This window comes from Pavona decussata, unplaced genomic scaffold (genome assembly GCF_977016875.1).
Source record: "Pavona decussata unplaced genomic scaffold, jaPavDecu1.1 SCAFFOLD_380, whole genome shotgun sequence".
NCBI classification, from domain to species: domain Eukaryota; kingdom Metazoa; phylum Cnidaria; class Anthozoa; order Scleractinia; family Agariciidae; genus Pavona; species Pavona decussata.
The window spans coordinates 198,572-221,526 of record NW_028145754.1 but is presented as its reverse complement, the minus strand read 5'-3'; the positions used below and the strand labels follow the sequence as shown (position 1 = coordinate 221,526).

Below are 22,955 nucleotides of genomic sequence, written 5' to 3'. Positions count from 1 at the left end.
ACGGAGGAATATGCAAAAACATGGCAGATGGGACATTTCAATGCGAGTGTGTGAATGATCACTTTGGAGACCACTGCGAGCAAGGTAAGTGGAAACTGAACAACACCTCTATTTTTTTTTTTTTTCTATTTCTTTTTCTTCTCTCACTTTTTGTCTTTCTATCTGTCTGATTTTCAGTCTTATCTTTTACGTTTTCTAAAAGTTGTTTATTTTAATGTTCCAAAAAAATAACAATGATAAGGAAAAAAGATTAAAAGACAATTCAAGAAATGAGAAGGCCAAATTTTGCGTTCATCAACCAAGGTTTATGTGGAAATGATTTCCACAGATTTTCTTAATATAAGAAAGAAATTATCTTTGAGTCTCAAGGTAATCTCTGTTTGGATTGGATTCTAGTGGAAAGATGGCGTCGTTGTTCAAGTTTTGGGCCACTTCTGTTCACACCATACGGAGTATTTTTTATAACGGCATAAAATGCTATCCAGCATAGTGTAGACATAGCCTTAGGCTTTAGAAACTAGACAAACAGCTCTGGCTAATAGAACTTGACTTTTAGTCGAGTCACAGTATCTGATCAAAATCTGATCAAAAAGTGAGATATGACAATCTTTTTTGCTGAGCATCTCGAGACTCGATGCCCCACAAACAAAACCATGCCCTAAGATTTCATGATTGGAAACGCGCTTACTAACAAAAACAATGAGATAGCTTTTTTAAGCGGTTATATTATCAATCTTATATTCTTGCTTCCTTTTCTGTTTAAAAAGAAAAGCAACCATGTGATGGGGTAAAATGTGTTAACGGAGGAATATGCAAAAACATGGCAAATGGGACATTTCAATGCGAGTGTGTGAATGATCACTTTGGAGACCACTGCGAGCAAGGTAAGTGGAAACTGAACAACACCTCTATTTTTTTTTTCTATTTCTTTTTCTTCTCTCACTTTTTGTCTTTCTATCTGTCTGATTTTCAGTCTTATCTTTTACGTTTTCTAAAAGTTGTTTATTTTAATGTTCCAAAAAAATAATAATGATAAGGAAAAAAGATTAAAAGACAATTCAAGAAATGAGAAGGCCAAATTTTGCGTTCATCAACCAAGGTTTATGTGGAAATGATTTCCACAGATTTTCTTAACATAAGAAAGAAATTATCTTTGAGTCTCAAGGTAATGTCTGTTTGTTTATTCCTCTAAGCCTCGTATCGAAGTACGAGTTTTAATGTATCGAAATTGGTCACTCCATGCTTAATAGAAATCTGTCGGCCTACCACTACTATCTAACACAGGCATACTCGGAAAAAAGGAAATCCAGGTGGTCCTATCAGGAGTGGAGATTATTATATCGGATGCTCTACCACTGAGCTACAGGACACTCGTGGGAGCTAAGGCCATAAAACTAGGTTCATGGGACAAACATCCTGCATACAGACAGTGCCTGCCAACGGTGTTCACGGATTAAGACTAACGAAGTAAATATTTGCCTGGCACTGTGGACCGCAATAACACAGTTAATGAATAACAATGCATGACGGAAAATATCGCCTTTTTCCACATTCAAACAGTACTTTATTCTCAGCGTTTTCTCTCTCACATACTCTTGAGATTGGGTACCGACAGTCTGGTCCTGTTGATGAATGTTCTAAAGATAAAAAAGGGAAGGTTTGGGTAGGAAAAAAAAAAACAAACAGAGGACGAAACTTGGAGATTGGCGAAAGAGAGAACCCCAAGGCAAGGAATACTCTGAGCCGCCTTTTTTACTCCAACAGCTTGATCGACAAAATGGCATGGTCCATTTTGTCTCATCTCCTTTTATATGTGAGAGGTGAGCCCGCTGAGAATAGTACTTTATTCTCAGCGTTTTCTCTCTCACATACTCTTGAGATTGGGTACCGACAGTCTGGTCCTGTTGATGAATGTTCTAAAGAGAAAAAAGGGAAGGTTTGGGTAGGGAAAAAACAAACACAGGACGAATCTTGGAGATTGGCGAAAGAGAGAACGCCAAGGCAAGAAATACTGTGAGCCGCATTTCATACTACAACACTTCGCTTGATCGACAGAATGGCATAGTTCATTTTGTCTCATCTTCTTTTAAATGTGAGAGGTGAGCCCGCTGAGAATAGTACTTTATTCTCAGCGTTCTCTCTCACACGTACTCTTGAGATTGGACACCGACAGTCTCTTTGTTAAAGTGTGTTCTAAATTCTCAGATCACAGGATCAAAAAGCATTCCCGTTCTCAGGATCCCAAACTCAAGGCACCCCTTTCTAAAAAAACACGGCTGGGTACGCTCTACAGTGAGGGGCATGACGAAGTGGGGTGGGTGCATTCTCTAACTTTGCCCCACAAAGAAACGTAAACGGTCCAGGAGCGTATCAGATATAAACGGGGCAAAAGGTTTGCAAGACAGGTGATTGGGAAAAATACGAGGAGGTGGACTACTGCACTCGTACTTTTTTCCTTTGTAACAACCCTTAAACGGTCTAAAAGACTTCGTTACGTCTACACCGTTAATAATCCAATCGCGGACTTAAGAGAAGCGCTTATCGTGCATATTATCTAATAGTGCATTCCATTGTGGTGCATGGCAATGGAGCTCCCCTGCTCGGAAGTGATCTAGATCGCCGAAAACAAGGCGAGACATATCTGCAAATGAATTTTTCCTTGTAGCACCAGGTTGATATCCTCATAAAAGATTTGGGCATTGTTTGCCATCCCCTGGGCCTCATCAATAACAGATCCATCTGTGCTTATCCGCTGCAATTTATTCATGGTAACCGTGTAAGGCGTGAAACCAGGACACTTTTCCCAGTCGTAAAAGCAAGAGGTCGGAAGCAAGAGTGAAAAGGAAAAGAGAAATTGAAATTTATGAGGGCCCAAGGAATGGCAAACTCAGCACCGGTAATCCAAGAGGGAAAATGAGCTTCCCTTTGAGAATGCCACTCGAGGGGGGGAAGATGTGACGGAAATAGATACACTCTGTTTTTTTTGTTTTTTTTTTTTTTTATAAGAACGTCTAATTTTTGAGCTGAGGCTGAACGTTCTTACGTTTTTTTTTTTTGCAATTTGAGACTGAAATCGTTCTTAAGATGTTCTTAAATTACATGGTATACGCTACATGTATTGCAATAAACGGCAATGCAGACGTGACCAGGAAACCTCTTAAAGTGCATTGCCTGCGGAGATATGTTATCAAGAACTGCTGATTATGATAAACCGAGATGTGTGTCACCATTGCTAACGTTATACAAAACATGCCCTTAAGTATTTTGGTTAATTTACATTTGTTACCTTGACTTTATATACAGATTAGCAAACTAAAAACGTTCTTAATCGACTCTCAGCCTGAAGAATGTTCTTAATACGTTCTTAAAATTTAGGTTAATCTCAGCCTCGACGTTCTTATAAAAAAGGTTCTTACTAAAAAAAAAAGAGTGTAATTGGTCTGCTACCAAACAAACACTGCCAACCTATTGTCAATATCCTGTAGTTAGTTTTCCCAAATACGGCTTCCTTACGCCTAAACATGTGAAAAATGATTTTCAGTTCAGTTGAGTTCAAAATCCGCTTCCGGCCGGACGGAATTTTCCTTAACTTTGGAGGGCCGCGTATCAATCCACAGCCAGTCACGCCGGATCTTGAAATAACATCTATTGCTTCTCTGTGTCTTCTTCTTCTATTCCACCGAAAAACATTCAAAACGTAGGTTACTTGTATACCCGAAACAAATCAAGAACAACATGCTATAAATGCAAAGTTTTAACAACCAAATTTTCGAACTTAAATACCGGCAATTTTACCCATGGGCGATAACTTAGATTATCATAAAATAACTTTCTATGGAATCACTGTGTACTTACAAATCATAATATCAAAACAAAGCTTTGGGTAAATTATTTTAAGTGACCCGCAGGGCCTCGAGTTTATCCCCAACCCTGTCATAAATCTGGCATTCCGATTGTAAACAATGGCGTGACATAGCCGGTGACCGTGAACTACGAAAGCCAAAAGAGATTCAAAAACGTCCATCATTTTAAGACACAAAGATACGGAAACTAAGCTGATACCTTAATAAAAAAACCAACATAAGTTTTGGGCATCTTCTTCATCTATTCCCGCTCGATACAAGGATAACACGACGAGTTCGTTTTCTGTATCTCATGTTCATTTCAAGCACGTTTTATCAAAGAATTTAGCATCGAATTTTTCATTAACCCGCACCGATGTTATTTCTGTACTCTTACCCTCCGGATATAGAGAACTTCGACAAAACTAGCCAGTTTACGAATTAATAAACATTTCTACTTTTTTTTAATAAACAACTCGTAAGCTACGCTGTTGCGTGACAACCATGAACCGGAAGTGTCACCACAAAGATTTGTATGTTTCAATGTCTTCTTCTCCTATGATGATTTGAAATTGGGGATAAAGACGATTTTAAGTGACTAGTTTTCGTAACTTATGTCCGTTTACACCCATACTTTCGCACACAGAATAAATACTCAGAAACGAGCACATTATATTCGAAGTCCAACAAAGCATAACATCACCATTTTAAATGCCGTCAAATTTGGTCGGTATGTTAATCACACCTGATAAAGAGGAAACGACTTCTTTCAGGACAGAAACGAACAAGAACTAAAACTGAATATTGTGTCAACAATTTTAAGTCACGAAGTAGCAATAAAGACATGCTACGGCTCCTACATTGGTATTTCTGTGTCTACCTTTACTCCTATTTATTTAAACTGCTGCTTATATTTGGCCCTAACTTACCGGGCCTGAATAAGTGTCTTTGGTGACTAATGTTTCTCAACAGATAAGTCCTAATCGTCATCGTCTTGATATTTTCTGGCGTTGAAAACATGGCTGAATGGGCAAAAATGAGCTCAACCACGTTCCCTACATTTTTAAAACCAAAACATGACTTGTGCTGGTCAATATTCTTTGCACAGGACAGCAACGAAAATGGCCCACCAACTATCGACTTAAACTGTACTTAAACGAACACAAACTTCCATGCCCGCCGTTTTGTTTACAGTTCCTTGCCGTTTCTCTTGTGCAATATTTAAATTTATTATATGGCTGGCTCCGCGAGCGGGCAAGATGAGTCAAATCCTGCGCTGTGATTGGCTACCCGAGCGGGCAAGATGGAGCTATCTTGCCCGCTCGGGATTACCCGTTGCCCGTCCGCTTGGCATCGAAAGTTTAATCCCAACAACAATGCAATCTTTTCTTCGATTTTCTCGTTGTTTTGGGGGAAAACGCTCACTAAAAAGTTCGGTAAACTTTCTCAACATCTACCTAAAGGAAACGAAAGAGAATGGAATCGTTCTGGTGTAGTGAAAATTTTGTTTCAGCTACAATGAATGTGAGTTCAAAAGGTGAGTTGCTCTACGTGTAGTATTTTAGATAGAGTTGATTTTGTAAAACTTATTGTCTCAAGTCGAGCGCCAAATTGATAAGTTTTCTAGGTTTGCAATGACTGTATTTAAATCATAGCGTAGTGGAAGTTGCGTTAAGTGTTTAGAGCAGTTCAGAAAAGTATTTTTTTTCAAGTTCGCCGAAGAAGCTCACGTTTTTAATTTAGCCGCGTCTTGCTTGTTGTAAACAACAAAATCTTGTCAAAGTTTCGCCCAGTTTTCTGATTCAGCCGCTCTTTTTTTCGGCTTATGTTTGCATATAATCTCAAAATCTATTGTTTCATTCAAGAATTAATGATTGGAAGCCAAAAACTGTGTAAAAATGTTTATTATTTACACCACCGCGCGATCGGCTGAAAATGGCGAGTTTGCCGGTTTCTATTAAAATCTTCCCGCTATTGCGAAAATCTAAATTTTTCGTTCTCAATAACTGTATACTCCCTTCAAGCCACTATAAAGTTAGAGCCCTAAGATAATTTAGGATTCCTTGTTTTCCACGATTACATGCTAATCCAAAAATGCACTGAAAATAAATCTTGCACCGGCCGGCTATGAAGTATTTCAGTTTCCGAGTAGAGCAGTTTCATGTCCTGTTCTGTTTTGTTATTGTAGTTTTAACTTGAAGGTAAAGCCATATAATAAATCCTTTATTGACCAAGCTTGTTCGGTGAAGATGGCTGGATATTGGCCTCGTTCTTTTTTTGCGTTTTTATGGACCTCGACTTCGTCTCGGTCCATAAAAACGCAAAAAAAGAACTTGGCCAATATCCAGCCATCTTAACCTTACGCTTGGTCAATAATGCATATTTATTCATAGGTCCAAAAATGCAATTACGACGTTCAAATATGGCCGTCGATAAAACCAGGAACATGGAACATTGCAAAACATTCCGGAAAATCCCGGAACACGAAAAAAAAAATTAAGATAAAAAACAAATAATAATAATAAATTAAACAAAAATAAAAGAAAGAAATGAAAAAAAAGGGTGTTTATTTATATCAAATGAAATTACATTGTATCCGAAAAAAATTCATATAAGAGGAAGTACGGAGTAGGTGGGACGGTAGTACAATGGGGTATTGTAACTGACCACACTGAATGAAGGTAAAAAAACTAGAGGTGCCGCATTCTGTTGATTCTCGGTTGGGTCTCTATCATGTCACTGTCGTGTTAAGTTTTCCACGCAGTCCGATCAGCCTTGCAGAAATTTGAGTCACTTATATTTTTGGCTGATTCGATCTTTCACAGATCCTGCCTATACTTGCAGCATTTTCGTTGTGCGGTTCCTTGCAGATTGTTTGCTTTTAAAAAAGCTGATCTTAAACGCTTATAACTATTTTTCATATGAGCAAAGTTTCCTGTTAGGCCTGTTTGTTTTTAAGATAAAATCTATTGAAAATAGAATGGAAGGGCAGAGAAGTTTTCGTGGCTTTCGTTCGAAAAACGGGTCCAAGCTCCCGAACGACCAACAAAGGAGTACAAATACGGAACGTTAGGCCCTAGGCGAAGTCGTGGGAAGCCCGGGAATGTTTTGATACAAAGACTGCGCGAACGACTTTGAGTTCGACTCCGAACATCAGGAAATTGATGTTTTGGTCAGCCGAGCAGGAACTGATCCATTTCTGACGTAGCGGACGATAAGCACGTGCTGCAAATGGCGGGAAAATACTTGCGCTTTCATTCAGTGTGGTCGGTTACAACACCCCCTTTATCGTAGTACCGTCCCACCTACTCCGTACTTCTTCTTATATGAATTTTTTTTTTCGGATCCAATGTAATTTCATTTTATATAAATATACACACTTTTGTTTTTTTTCATTTTTCCTTTTTTTATTATTATTATTATTATTATTATTATTATTATTATTATTATTATTATTATTATTATTATTATTATTATTATTATTATTATTATTTATTATTATTATTTTCTTTCCGTGTTCCGGGATGTTCTGGGATGTTCCATGTTCCTGATTCTATCGACGGCCTTCAAATGTACGACGTCACGACGTTCAGAAATCTAATTAGTTAATTACTTTCATCTTCACAGAAAGAATATTTCAGGATCAAAAAGCGCAGCAAAAGAACATAATTATTGGTAATAACACGAATATTGACCACTATCTTTGTTTCATTAAATTTGTTACGGCTTTTATTGTTATTACTTTTTCCCTTAGAATCGTTTAGAATTCTACCGAAATACATATTGGTCCGTAACGCTACCGAACTTTCAATTCAAAGATTTTTCTACTGTGAATGCAAAATGCTTCCTTTTAAATGTCGCTTCATGTTTTTTTTTTTCCTAAAAAGAAAAACTATTTGTACCCGTGACAGTGTGTCACGCCATCCTTTTTTGCGCTTCGATCGCCAATTCTCGAGAAAATGCAGATAAATCTGAAGCCTAGCGAGTCATTTATTTTTATTTACCCAGAGCTATGTTTTTATATTATGATCAATAGGTATACAGTGAAGCCATAGAAAGTCATTATAGGGAAATCTAAGTTATCGCCCATGGGTAAAATTGGCAATGTTTTAGTGCTAAAATGTGGTTGCTGAAAATTTGCATTTATAGCATGCTCTTCTAAACCTATTTCAGACTTTAAAGTAACTTAGGTTTTAAATGTTTTTCCATAAAACAGAAGAAAAAGTCCTAATAAAGCAATATATGTCGTTTGAAGTTCAGTAACAGTCTGTGGATTGATACGCGAGCCGTCGAAAGTTAAGGAAAATTCCATCCCTCCGGAAGCGGACTTTGAGCTCAACTGAGACAAAATCGTTTTTCGCATTTTTACGCGAAAGGAAGCGGTATTTGGAAAAACTAACTACAGCTCAGTTTGTTTCTCACTAGAGACTACCAATGAGCGAAATATGAACGAAATCGATTTTTTTCACTTGTGCCTCCGCTTGGTCAATATTTGTGGAAAGCCGTCCTTAAAAGTGCCCTCAAAGCGAGAAAGCTACACACAATCATAAGCACGTACATGTAATATGACTCAACTGAAAGTCAACTTCAAGTTGCCCGTAACGCTACACAGCTATACACAGCAGGGCATAACATCGTTAAAAACAAACCTCTATGCGCCCACAGAGGTTAAACTACACGTTGTCAACGGGACATAACATCAATTATAGAAAGTCAACATCACGATGCCCGCAAAGCTAGAAAGCTACACGTTTTGAAGCAGGGCATAACATAACTAAAAACAAACTTCAAACTGCCCGAAAAGTAACCGACGCGACACGTTAGGAGCAGGGCATAACATCAACTAGAAAGTGAATTGCATGTTGCCCGCAAAGCTGAAAAGCTATACGTTTCGAAGCTGGGCATAACATAACTAAAAACAAACTTCAAACTTCCCGAAAAGTAACCGAAGCGACACGTTAGGAGCAGGGCATAACATCAACTAGAAAGTCAACTGCATGTTGCCCGCAAAGCTGAAAAGCTATACGTTTCGAAGCAGGGCATAACATAACTAAAAACAAACTTCAAACTTCCCGAAAAGTAACCGAAGCTACACGTTAGGAACAGGGCATAACATCAACTAGAAAGTCAACTGCATGTTGCCCGCAAAGCTGAATAGCTATACGTTTTGAAACAGGGCATAACATAACTAAAAACAAACTTCAAACTGCCCGAAAAGTAACCGAAGCGACACGTTAGGAGCAGGGCATAACATCAACTAGAAAGTGAACTGCATGTTGCCCGCAAAGCTAAAAAGCTATACGTTTCGAAGCAGGGCACAACATGAATGGAAACAAACTTAAAACTGCCCGCAACGCAGCTAAGCTACACATTATCACCAGGGCATAAAACAACTGGAAATTAATCTTAAAATTGCCCGCAAAAGCTAGAAAGTTATACGTTTTGAAGCGGAGCATAACATGAACGGAAAACAAACTTAATGTCGCAGTGGGAATACGAAATGCAAAAACTCGTGTGCGATACTAGAGTAAGAAGAAACATAGAAAAAACCTCCAAAGTGACCTCTTCTCCTGCGGCGTTTTGAGGGTTTGGATTAGCAGGTTCCTTTTGGTTTTGTGCAGGCGGAAGCGGCTGGACAACAGCGGCCGCTTGAGCGGCTCGAAGGCTTTCGTGACTTGTACATGTACATCAGGATCAGCCATTCAGCCAATTCACTATGATGGAAACAATTTTCACGTGCTGTGTTATGGTAGTCCTCCTTTCAAACGTTACTGAGTTTATCAGTTATAATTACTTTTCCTTATTGCTTACACATATGAGTCCTTACAGCCACTGACCTACTTTTTAAAGTCCACACAAAATTGTTGTAACTTAAGCGCGAGGTATCCTTTTAGTAATGCACGTTTATTGGCGTATCAGCCACGTACTCGCTCTATTCTCCTTTCTTCCCTTGATGTTCACTCTTCGTGGACGGACTCTTTTTGTCTTCTGTGGCCAGAAAATGGGAAGGGGGGATGAAACTTGGAGGATGGATGTTACATTCCAAGATGTGTCCGTTGAGGTCCACATCGGGAGGTGATGACTAAATTATTGCCAGATAAATGTTTGAAAAATTCACGAAGTTCTGTCCCCCTCGCTGTAATATTAAAGAACTTTGTATTGCAAAGAAAGGATTGTAAAGAAAGTTGCAGATTCCGTGCGGCAAGGTAAAATAGAATATTGACAGAATAAATTTAAAATTCGTATGCGTCTTTGTCTTGGAAATAAAGCTAGAGATTTGCTAATTTGTTTTTGCGGCTCAATGGCAATATATTTTGTCCAAAATGTTCTTTCAACAGTTTTTTATTGTGCGATTCCTGTTTAAGGTAACCTTTTTGACTCTCGAACCGAGAGTACAACTGAAATTTGTCTTTCTCCTAATTTACGTAGCTGACAAACAAATTTCATATTTCACTTTACATGACAGCATCATCATCGCTTTATATCACGTTTAATTATTATTTTTTTTTAGCCGGATTAGCAAGTTCAGCCATCCTGCAAAAGAACAACAAATACCTGACAGCATTGAACACCTGGCTGCATCCCGTAGTGCAAAGCAAGTCATCTGCCTGGAAGCCATGTTGGCGTGCGTCTGTTGATGGTTGGACTGCATCAACCTTTCACTCCGGGTGCGATAACAAGGGTCCTACTGTGACGATAATAAAGGTCGGCCGGTATATATTTGGAGGATACGCCAGTATCTCATGGAGTAAGTGGCATGTTATCCATCCATCCATCCATCCATCCATCCATCCATCCATCCATCCATCCGTCCATCCGTCCATCCGTCCGTCCGTCCGTCTGTCCATCCGTTCGTCCGTCCGTCCGTCCGTCCGTTCGTTCGTTCGTTCGTTCATTCATTCATTCATTTTAGTGATAGGCAATTTTCATGATGGCGTCATTTTACTACAACCACCAGAATTCATTTCGTTTTCCTTTTCAAATGTAAATTTTGTAATCCCAGTGGACAGCAAAGAACAATAGCTCTAATTAGCATTAGAAAAGAAAAACCAGAAGGATTCTGGTAGTTGTAGTAAAATGACGCCATAATGAAAATGTCCTATTGTTAATTACTTATTTAGTTAGGACTTCTCCACGGTAATTTCCATTTTATGAACGACATCGAACGAAACTCTATTAAAAGGGTAATAAACTGAATTCTTACTGAACTTGAAAGCCCTTAATCATTTTAAACTTAAAATCCAAACTTCATTTTAAGCCTGTGAGCAGAGGTCTCCAACTTCCTTTCGGCGAGGGAAAAAAAACCATAGCGACTGCGCATTCTCGTCCCCAGTATTTATCGGCGTATTATTTTTTGTGATTTCGCTGGAGCTGATCGCGCTCAGCCCCAGGTCTCTCGGTAATATAAGGTTCGGACGGCTCAATAAACGAGTAAGGCCCTGGGAATAAAACTGGTCTGCTTGCACGATGGTCGACTGTAGTTGATGTGAGAACAGCTCTTTGAAAATTACTGTGAAGTGACTTGACTGAAAAATACTTTGTAAGTAAAACGATGTCAGTCTAATTTATGTGCATGTCTCGGTTTAGATGCTATTGTATCTCTTGTCTAAACACGGGAGAAAGCAAAATGGTGCAAACCGAAGTCTAAATCAGTGTGGTGTGCTTTCTTTACTGAGGCATTTATTAGCTAACAAGCGCGTCCCAAATAATATCAAATGAAAATGAGGAAAACAGAAACTTTAAACTACAACAAACAAGAGAATTTAAAATTAAAACTATACGAATTCAAATAAACAAACAAACGAGTAACTAATAGCGGAGCTCCGCGCGCCGGAGGCGCGCGCGTGGAGCCCCAATGATAAGAGATTTTGGTAAACCCATGTATGTGAAAATTTTTGGTTATGACGTCACTGTTTGTCCGGCGTACGTACGTCCGCCCCTCTATGTAAGCGATTGTGAAATGTCACACTCAACCTGTGCAGCAACCTGCGTTTTTTCGGCGGGAAGTGGGATGGCTTACTTCTTTTAGAAACAAACGAGAATTTTGAAGAACACTGATTTCTTGTATTCGTTGAATATGTTGTAAAACTACATAAAAAGTCGAACCTGTATATAACGGCCACCCTCGGGACTTGAGTAACTGGCCGCTTAATACAGGTGGCCGCTTAATACAGGATCACTATAGTCACTGGGCGTGGTCTAATGTTGATTTTATTGGCGTATCATACAAAAACACTTCATGCAAGGCAACAATAGGACAATCACCACTCTTTCAAGTGATCAATGCTTTAAACAAAGTTCAGTGCCAACTTGTAACTTAACGGTATAATATACGTAACATTGTGTAAAAGTACCATACAATAAATTGTCCTCTACTCTCCTACGGTATACAGTGCTCTATTTCTATGACTTACAGTTCACAACAAAATATCTCATTCCGTCATTTCATAGTTGTTACGCTCAATTTTCAATGTCACATGGCTGAAGAACAAGTTAATTAAAGATGAATTTCTTGCTAAAGAGTGAAGCATATTCAAAACAAATTTTTTTTAGCGTTCGTGATACGGTACTGTACTTCAGCACATTGCGGACATCTGAAAAGCGTTAACTATATTAAACGGCCGAGTATCAGCTTACAGTAGCTTTGTACATGTTGTTTCTTTAAAGTGATACAGGATCGCATTTTAAACACAATAAAATACCGCATAAAATAACATATGGCTTAGTTTCCATTCAAGGGTGGCCGCTTAATACAGGTAAAAATAACAAAGAAAGACAAACATAGGACTGCTACAGGGTGGCCGCGGCCGCTTAATAGAGGTGGCCGCCTAATACAGGTAACAAATACAGCGTTTGTATGAGCAAACAATCGGGACTTTAAAAACTGGCCGCTTAATAGAGGGTGGCCGCTTAATTCAGGGCCGTTATATACAGGTTCGACTGTATTCCGAGAAAGCAGGCGACTAATAAGCAAATGTGAACCCCGAGAGCGACGAACAAACAGGCGAAATGTCAGTTGAAAACAAACATGTGGTGAGCTAGGTGAGTAAGCAACTCGCAAGTCGCATAGAAGTTAAATGCATTTTTGAAGGCAACTGTCGGTAATTTTCCATATTTAACAACATACTTCAAATTATACACAAATACTTGAATCGTTGACATACGACAAATATTCGTGGATAAATTAATTTTGAACAGTCATAGAGCTATTCACAGAGTTATGTTTTTTGTTGGACTTGTGTAATTCATTTGCAGGGCCAATTATAAACACGCAGTAAACATTTAAATATTTCGGACCACAACGAAACATTATTTTTCCTGTATTCTCCTTTTGTTAACGTTTACTTATAGAGTTGAATTATTTCTGTAGGAGAAATATTCACAGAGTTATGTGTTGTTTTGATTATTTTGTGTTGGACTTCTCTAATTCATTCGCCATTCGCAGCGCATACGCTTTTGTAAACACGCTCTAATTTTAAATTAAAGCGCTCACTGAAATACTTCGGACCACAGCCAAACATTATTTTCCTGTATTTTCCGTTTGTTAACGTTTACTAAGATACTAGAATCGGATTATTTCTGTAAGAGAAATATTCACAGTGTTATGAATTGTTTTGAAAATTTTGTGTTGGACTTCACTAATTCATTCGCTTTTCTCAGCGCATAAGTTTTGTAAACACGCTCTAATTTTAAGCGCTCACTGAAATATTTCGGACCATAACTTAACCTTATTATTTTTCCTGTATTATCCGTTTGTTAACGTTTACCTAGAGACTACAATTATTTCTGCAAGAGAAATATTTACAGAGTTATGAATTTTTTTTGAACATTTTGTGTTGGGCTTCTCTAATCCATTCGCCATTCGCAACGCATAAGTTTCGTAAACACGCTCTAATTTTAAATTAAAGCGCTCACTGAAATATTTCGGGCCACAACCAAACATTATTTTTCCTGTATTCTCCGTTTGTTAAAGTTTACTAAGAGACTAGAATTATTTCTGTAAAAGAAATATTCACAGTGTTATGAATTGTTTTGAACATTTTGTGTTGGGCTTCTCTATTTATTCACAGTTAGCCATTCGCAGCGAATAAGTTTTGTAAACACGCTCTAATTTTAAATTAAAGCGCTCACTGAAATTTTTCGGACCACAACCAAACATTATTTTTCCTGTATTATCTGTTTGTTAACGTTTACTTAGAGACTACAATTATTTCTGTAAGAGAAATATTTACAGAGTTATGAATTGTTTTGAACATTTTATGCTGGACTTGTGTAATTCGTTCGCAATTGTCAGCGTTTAAGTTTTGTAAACACGTTTTAATTTTAAGCGCTGACTGAAATATTTTGGGCCACAGCCAAACATTATTTTTCCTGTATTATTTTCTTAAATTTTAGTTAGAAACTAGAATTATTTCTTTAGGAGGCATATTCCTAGAGTCATTAATTGTTTCGAACATTTTGTGCTCGTCAGTCATGATTCGCAGTGCATATTTTTAAACAGTACTATGCCCTAATTTTAAAGTAAACGTTCAAATATTTCGAACCATAACCAAACATTAATTTTCCTTTATGTTTTTTTGTAACGTTTTTTATGAGACTATAAATATTTCTGTGCGAGGAATATTTACAAAGTAATAAATTTTGAAGCAAATGTTTTATTTTTAACATAGCGACCAAATTGCACGCGTAGAAACATTACGTGGTATCCAAATTTTCTTTATTGTACGCATTTCAAACTTTACACAAATGCATTAATAGTTTCCACAGGAGAAATATTTTAAAGAGAACGTAATTTTTTCATCCACAAGTGTTTTATGCTCTCGAACGTCATCGAAATTCAGGAATGTGATCTCGCACGATCAACAAGAACAGCTTATGGTTCAAAACATTTTCCGCTGACGCGTAAAAAGTTTAATTTATATGCACTTAAGATATATATATAACTCAAGGCAGGATGAAGAATTCGTAACGTGATTACGTTCATACAATAAGCAGAGTAGCATGTAAATAAATGCTATTAAAGAGGAATTCTGGAGCTCCGCTTTTAGGCTTGGCTAAACATATATATTATGACAGAAATTACAACCAGGTAATTACTGCTGTTACGCAATGACAAGGACCAAACCGTAAATCCGACTTTTAAACAACTAAAATTAACGCTACAAAAATGGGAAGAACAGGGAAGTGAAAATGTGTGACTAACTAACTGAAGAGAAAACAAAAGATCAGTAACATTACTGTAAGATCTTCAGAAAGGATGAATTTGTTTTTGGAGGACTGTTCACACTTTGCGTTTGACCTTTTCATGGTTTCTGACGCTATTTTGGTTCAGGCTCAAACGTGTTTAACATTGCAGCAACTGTATGTAGTTTAAGCCAACTTTCAAGGATCGGAGCCCTTGTATCTCATCTCGAAATTGATAGACTCATTTTTTTTCAAATCAGTTTTTTATATATTTCAGTTAATGTTACGCTTTCGTCAGATAGAAACTTAGGTCTTCATAGATCTGGACGTTTCAACTTTAGCAAAACTTTATACCAAAAACAACTCATTTCGTTTGTAGTGTAACCACAATTTTAATATTTAAATTAGAAGGCGAACTTAAAACTTCGTTTACAGTCGCCAGGAGCAAACTCCCTCGTATTTACTCCAAATTTTAGACAGGTTTACCTGCCAACCAAGATATTACATCGGTAACCATGAAGAAGTCCGCTTCCTTTATTCTCTATACATTCACGTTCTATATTTTTATCCTATGAAATTTCACTACCGTTTCACATGTTGAAAGGACGCACAAAAGTCTAACCTCTAGAGAACAGCCTCCCCGTACAGCCCACTAGATTAACCCTTCCCCTCACCCCACCGCGCTCCGATTTCACAGTTTCGCTATGTGGAGAACCCTCCGCTTCCCCCTCTGGCCTCGCAGTTTCGGTATATGGATTTCACCCCCTCCCCTCCCCCCACCAGATTTTGCAGTTTCACTGGGTGTTAACTAATTTGGCATTGCTGGTAAACAAAACTTGTAAAAGAATTTATTCTCGGTAGGGATTGTTAAAAACTCACTTGTTTTATCCTCTTAAACTTCCCATCAGCTTCCAGTTGTGAATACAGTACGGATCGCAAAGCATTTATATTTTCGTTGGTAAACAAGCCAGGACGGTCGCCTTTTAAGTTATCTCCACCAGGACGGCATCATTCTTACGATAATGCTATATATGGCTGCAATCAGTGGGGACCTGCATTCGGGGGAGGTGATATTCGCATATCTGACGGCGCATCATCAAGTTTTGATTCATATTCAGATCTTGGTAACACCTACGTCCCTCCGAGGGGGTACGAATATGGCACCACCTTCGTCCAAACATTCCTGGCAGGGACCTATAAGTTTCAACCGGATGAAATAGAAACATTTTATGAAACAACTTAAGGAAATAAAGACTGGTACCAAGCTGGTGTCTCAGCTTACAGCAATTAATTGAAGGATTGCAAAACGGTAACATTTTACTCTGATTAATGAAAGTAAAGTCAATTACTTCTAACCATAATTACTGTTACTTTGAAAGGTGGTATAGATTTCTCTTATTAAAAGTGCCATAAGCTAAGATACAAAGCAACACCTATGTCATTAGTTGGTAGAATTATGTAGTATTAATAATATATTAATAGTATATCTATAATATTGACAACATTATCAACCTATCGCCGCGCAAGAAATCTACAGCTGAATCTACTATACGATATTGGCATTTGTCAACAACTTGCGGAAATATGGAATGCTAGCAGTAGGAAGATTTTAATTATCTTTTTTGTGGATCAGTAACATGAAATTTGCATGATATTAAAGACGATTAAAATTACAGTATAGGCAAACTAAGACCTTTAAAAGTATAATCAGGTAAACTAATGCCACATGGTAGTGTCATCAGTAGTTAACCAGTAAAATTAAAAACAAAAGTCAATAAATGCCAAATGCTCTTCAGCGTAGGGGATGGAGCTGAAAGAATTCGAAAGCAACGCGAGATAGGTAGTAAATTACATTAGTGACAAAGTGTTCATTAGCGTTAAGAAGAAACAATTTAAAAAAAGATTGATATAGATTATCATCGATCAACTGCAGATGGCTAGGATGGAGAAGGAACGTAGCTGATTTTTCTGATGCAATCAAAAAGAACTTAGTTATTCTTAATTACATCAGAAAAATCATTCTATTAAAATGACATCGATTGTGGTTTGTTCTTCCCTCTACAAATCACTTAAAGTTTTCTTTTCGGAGCTGTGAAAGCGATTTCAAATATTGTCTACAATTGATTAAAACACAGCAAGGAAAAATCACCATGACCATGCCCCTTTCACAGAGAAGCAAATTTGTCCAATTTAGAGGCATTGTAGAAAATAACAGTTAGGTTAAAGGTCGATGATTGAGTCACTAGCTTGAAAAGCTATACTACTAGTGATTACAAGGAGGAGGGGGTGGAAAACAGCGTTTGCCTTACAATAGGCGAAAAAAGATACTAGGTTACCATCCTTTAGACTCCTTTTACTCCAAAAAAAGATGATGTTAAGGAGACGCTAAAATTAGAACATGAACAGGGAACCCAACGACAAAATTTAAGCAAAATACTTTTACTTTTCACTAAAGCTATACTTGTGTAAGCTAATTCGATCGGTTTGATCTGTTCGGATGTTTAACTGAAAATTTAAGTCGCAGAACGTTTCAGGGAATGGAATCTTATTTTCAGAGTTTGGGAGCAGTTGTAGGCTTTACGAAAATGAAAGCTGGCCTATTTTCGAATTACAAAGACATATTTTCCACTCCTAAAACGAAATAAATTTGTTTTTCAGTGTTACAAAATATGGAGCTATAATTTAGACGATGAGGAAATTGTGAGATTTTCTTTACAACTAAATCCCAAAATCCTTAAGCGTTAAGGTCTTCCGAACAGATATCTACCGCAATGAAATATTGGGAACCTTGTTAACAAGGACTGAACTGGCTTCTGTCAGACATACAGAAATCGAGTTCGGTCAACACAGTTATTTCTTTAAATTTCTAAACAAATTCTTTTTTGGGATTAGTTATAACTTTGGTGGGAAAAGTAGTGTCGTCTATGCAATATCCGTTATGAGAACTAGACTACAAACACTAATGGAGTAAAATCTATAATGATTAGTTCAAGTAATGATGTCGGTCTTCATTCTTTAATAATTCAGTGTTTAATTTTAAGACAAAGTGAGTCATCACGATCATGCAGTCTAAAGGAATTAGTCTCATCCGGGATCACATTATTAAAGCGGTTTTCAATTGAGGGTCGAAAGTAGTTTTTCGCGTTTTCTTTAGTTTTGCATTTTAAACCTTCTGTGATTGGCTATGCTAGCGAAACCTCAACCAATGAGAAAGAAGCAAAGGCAAAACCAACGAGACCTATTCCGCAAGCGCGTTTCCCTAACCTCCATCATTCTTAGGGTCCTCTTATAGCCGCAACCAGGGTCCTTTTTTCGAGGGACAAAGACTTTGGAAAAGAGGTTGGTATTTGCCGGCGCTTTGCGCTAGTTACATGTGTTTGCTTTGAGTTCTGATTGGTTCATTACTCTGTGTACGTCTATTGTTATCAGCCAAAGTTACTGTAATTACATTGGTTTTGGTTTTAAGATACTTAATTAAAAAAAAACCGCTATTAACCCTACTCAACCAAGGCTTTTTTTTTTTTTTTGCGTTTCTGAACCTCAGGGGGGACTTTGTGATTTTTCCAAAACCGCCAAAGGTTTTGCTTTAGGTTCGTTTTGGAGAAAGCGAAGACTAAATAGAGCGCAATTGAGACACTGTAATTATAATTTTTCTCTTAACACCCTCCCGATCTCACGCACAGCTACATATCACGATTATAACTCGGAGTCATTGAAATTTCAGCCAGCGGAGCAGACGTTATTTTTTATGCATTTTACGGGCGAGAAGAGATCACATATGGAAAGGTGATCACACCTCGTAATCGTTGAACCTTGATTAGACTTTTTATGTGTTTTGCGGGCGAGACATGTGACATCACATAGCGTAAGGCAGCCTTCGAGAGTCACACCTTGCGATAGTTCCTTTCCCTAAACGTATAAAAAGGCTTGCTCTATGGGTTCTACGAGAGTAGTCACACGCGATGAAAATAAAATACAAAAACCACATACATCAAGAAGAATACCAATGGATTGTTTCGAGATTATATGATATTTAAAACGCTGAGGGGAAAGGCTTTCCAGGTCATTAAACAACCACACTAGAAAAAGATTTTTGTCACTAAATAAAAGTGCTCAAGGACTCAAATGAGGGTTATTTTTGACTGTAAATTAATTGCCATCTAGGCTCAAGTAAATTTCTTTCAATCCCCAGCGTCTGAGATAGGTTCTAAGGTAACGAAAGCAGAACCACCTTTGATATCTCTCGCATGAATCCTCGCTCGATACACTACAGAACTTTTTTGGAAGGAAAACGAGCCAACGACCTTTGTCACGGTTCTGTGTCAAAACTTTGAGTGTGGGCTGTAGCATAGTAATTACAGAATATGCTCCATCTGAAGAAGATTTAGAATATCTTTTAGGCGAAAAAAGAGCGGAAGCTCTTAGCTCTCTCCTTCGTTTGCTGACCAGCAAGCGCCCTAAAATATTTCTTATGAAGCTTCATTTTTTCGATCGCGCACCAACACAGGATTGAAAAGTACCTTTGAGCCTTAAACCCCAATTTTCATGCTCTGCTTAAATTGTAAAATGGAGCTTTTAGCGCTAGGCCTTAAATTTTTAAAACTGCCAAGGTTTCTGCAACAACAGAACTCGCGCGTCAGCTGGATGACAACTGAGTGACCAACCGTTGATTACGATGACCTTTAAATTTGACCGGGTGATGTCATCGTTTCCGGAAAGTGTCAAAACGAGTAGACGAAAATAGCGTTTTGAAAAATTTCCTCTTTGAAGAGCGTTTTCAATAAATTGTGTTAACGGTTACCTTTTTGACAAGACGGAAGGCCAATTCGTTGCCTTGTCCCTGTACGGCTTTCTCCCAGGCCCTCCCGATCAATTCGTATCGGTAACGTAACCGACGTGAACGGCAGGAGAAAGCCTAGACAAAAACAGAATGCGCATGCGTTTGCTTTATTTTTCAAATTGGCGGACATCGTGTGAAGTCTCTGCATTAACCAGGCTATATATACTCATGCGGCTATACTGTAAAAGCGGCTATATTAACCCCAGCTCAGCCATTTCATTTCGATGTAAGTACTGTAAGTGCACATGTATTTGGATTGAATATGCCAGAAGATTCTTTATTGTGTTAACTGCGAGTAGCAGATTTGTTAAGCTTAAGCGTTGTCTAGAGCGCATTTAGCGCAGAGGATAAGGTTGAAGGTTTTTGGCTGTGTCTCAATTAAAGATTTGGAGTATGAGCTTCTCGTGTGGCATTAAATTAGTGAGATACTCGATGTTCATGTTATGGTTGAACGCTTCTGTCCCCGAGCAATTCAAGTTACTCCACACATTTCGAAAGCTGAGATTTTCAGAAACCAAACCAAAAAGAACCGTTTTTGTTCGTTTTCAATATCTGAAACGCGATAAGCAAAAAAGTGTATGACAGCGTTTAGAAAAAACGCCTCTCTAATTTATTAATTATATATGAGTGATAAACAAATTGCGTGGCCACATTTAGGTCACATACATGCATTACGATACCGCGGTAAAGAACAGAGCGTTTGTTTATCAAAGACGCCTGTTTGGAAATCAATACCGGCTTGAAAAAAGTTTATTACTTCTTATCGTTTGCTGGTTTCAAGAGAAACACGTTCGCGTGTGGCGTCCTTCACTTTTGCGTCAAGTATCGGCGAAAAATAACAAACCTAAAAAGTCGCAAATCATCACTTTGGTAAACTTTCTACATTTGTATACACGTAAAGCAGACTGGATTAAAGTACAACTACTCCAAACTAACCTCTTGTCACTGCTGTCTAAAGGATTCAATGCATGCTCTTCGTTTACGTCCTCCAAATGTCGCTTTAACCCACAGATAATTTCATACAAGGAACGAGGCGGATAGCAACCACCGTTCTTATTCGCAACTTCTTGAACGAATTTTGTAAGCCAATAGCTTAGGGATAGATAGAACATCCAAGTCCTCCAACTTCTCTGAAAGACTTTGCAAACGGTGAACATCATAATCCTTGAACACGCTTCCCGAGTCAACTAAAGACAATTTTTGTTTGCGGGCTGCTTGACAATTTCTGAAAACCTCAACGCCCCACTTGTCTTTGTACTGTGTACTTTGCTTGGGCTGTGCAAACAAAGAATCTTCTTCTTGCACACTTTTGGGCGGCTGAAACCGGCCAGATTCAAACTCCGCTAACCCGTCCATATGTTTCGAGAGAACGAGGATGCCAATGCATGCAAATTGTGGCTTCTTTTAATAAATCATTTTTCATTACAAACTATGCGCTAACTAACAAAAGAAAGCAAAAACTAAATGATAACGTGAACAATATCCTTTGTTTGTAATTAGGACGCCGATTGAAAAGCCATATCAAAAACTCGTGCTTTGTATTTCACCGCGGTCTGTAAATACTCGAAAAACAAATTCTCGTGTTTGGAAACCCCGGTGAAACACTCGCACTCGTGTTTGAAATATTACTTCACACATTTCTATATTCACATAAACAATTAAGATCCAAACGGCAAACCTCCGTCACCCGTTTCTACAACAGGATAAATGTAACTAAGAAAAGACACTCGTGCATATTGGATATCTGTATAAGCATTTAATTTCTCTTGCACCGTCTTGACAGTCATCATGTAGCTACCAATAATTTGTCACTAAATTAATTCCAATTTTCAAATAATAAAATTTCTTAAATAAAATAAATTCAGTGTATCTTTAATATATTTAATGTATGGATGAATATCTCCAGTTACTCTTTAATTTCATTAGGTCATAGCTTATTTATTTCAAGAACTTTTCATGTACTTATCTTGTTTACAAAATCTCAATCCAGCCCCTCACCGCGGTAAAACGGAGAGCATGCCCAATGGCCGTAATTCAAGTCGACAGCCGCGCAGCGCAAAAAAAAAAAAAATCAAAGAAAACCGTAAAACAAACCGGTGTCATGAAAAAGTTTCGTGTGAATGGCGGAAAGATTTAAAAAAGCTGAATACTTGTAATTTTCTTTCTTTTTTTATTCTGGGACTTTCTTAATTTATTTTAAACGAAGTATATTATGTGAAGACTGGTCAGTGTTGTGTACCTTTGCTTACTTTTCGAATGCTTTGCATCCCCAAAACTTATTCACCAAATGATTCTAATCTGACGCATGCGTATTCGTTTTACCGCTGTGAAACTTGGCCTTCCCCGTAAGGCCTGGAACCTAGTTTTGAAGGGGGGGGGGGGGGGGGGGTCTCCATATTGCTCAACGTTCAACCCAGCTCGAAAGGAAAACCTACGGTTGTTTTTAGAGGTAGTTAATAAAATGCTACTTGACTTACTTATGGCCTGATTTTTTTTCTTTTACCCAATAAGGAGTAAGGTTCACCGAAACGTGAGAACTGAAAACTGACCAAAGAATTGAGCCTTTAGAAAAATTCTGATAATACCTTCAAATTAAGAATTCTAACAGGTTTTAACACGTACATTTTCAGCATTTACAGTGCTCATTTTTAACTAGAGAAATATTAAGAGACGCACCATTAGAAAAGTGATGGGAGGGGGGGGGGGGAGGTGGGGAAAATACAAAAAAAAAAAATTCCTGCAAGCCAAAATGCCCGAAAAAAAAAATTTTTGCAAGCCGAGACCGAAGAAAAAAAAAATTCTTGCAGAAAGAGATTAAGGAATTATTATAGAAAATACCGTTTAGTGTTTTAATGACAGAAAATTTCTTCCAGAATGCCCCAAAACGGCCTTTTTAATGTTTTGAAAATTTAATTTTTTTTTGTGGAAGTTTGTTTTGTATGAACAACAAACCAACCCCACATTTTGTGTCGTGGCTGGAATTTACCCTTACTACAACTCAGTATTTTGTTTTGTGTTTGTCACCGGTAGTAAACCCAATAATCACGAGCAATAGGTCAATTAGTTTTGAAGAAAAACGATTTTGTCAG

At 37.9% G+C, this 22,955-nt stretch overlaps 1 protein-coding gene across 2 annotated transcripts in view; it reads left to right on the top strand.

The window, feature by feature from the left end:
- Positions 1 to 22,955, top strand: part of LOC146452131 (uncharacterized) — a 92,760-nt gene that overhangs the window by 32,103 nt on the left and 37,702 nt on the right. The window contains exons 13-15 of one of the 2 annotated variants that reach the window (XM_085098183.1): positions 768 to 884; positions 10,354 to 10,590; positions 15,935 to 18,526. In XM_085098183.1, the coding sequence (XP_084954309.1) occupies positions 768 to 884; positions 10,354 to 10,590; positions 15,935 to 16,269 (689 nt within the window). In that variant the 3' untranslated portion in view covers positions 16,270 to 18,526. Of the gene's footprint in view, positions 1 to 767; positions 885 to 10,353; positions 10,591 to 15,934; positions 18,527 to 22,955 lie in introns of those variants that run through there. The other variant, XM_085098184.1, reaches the window with a different exon arrangement.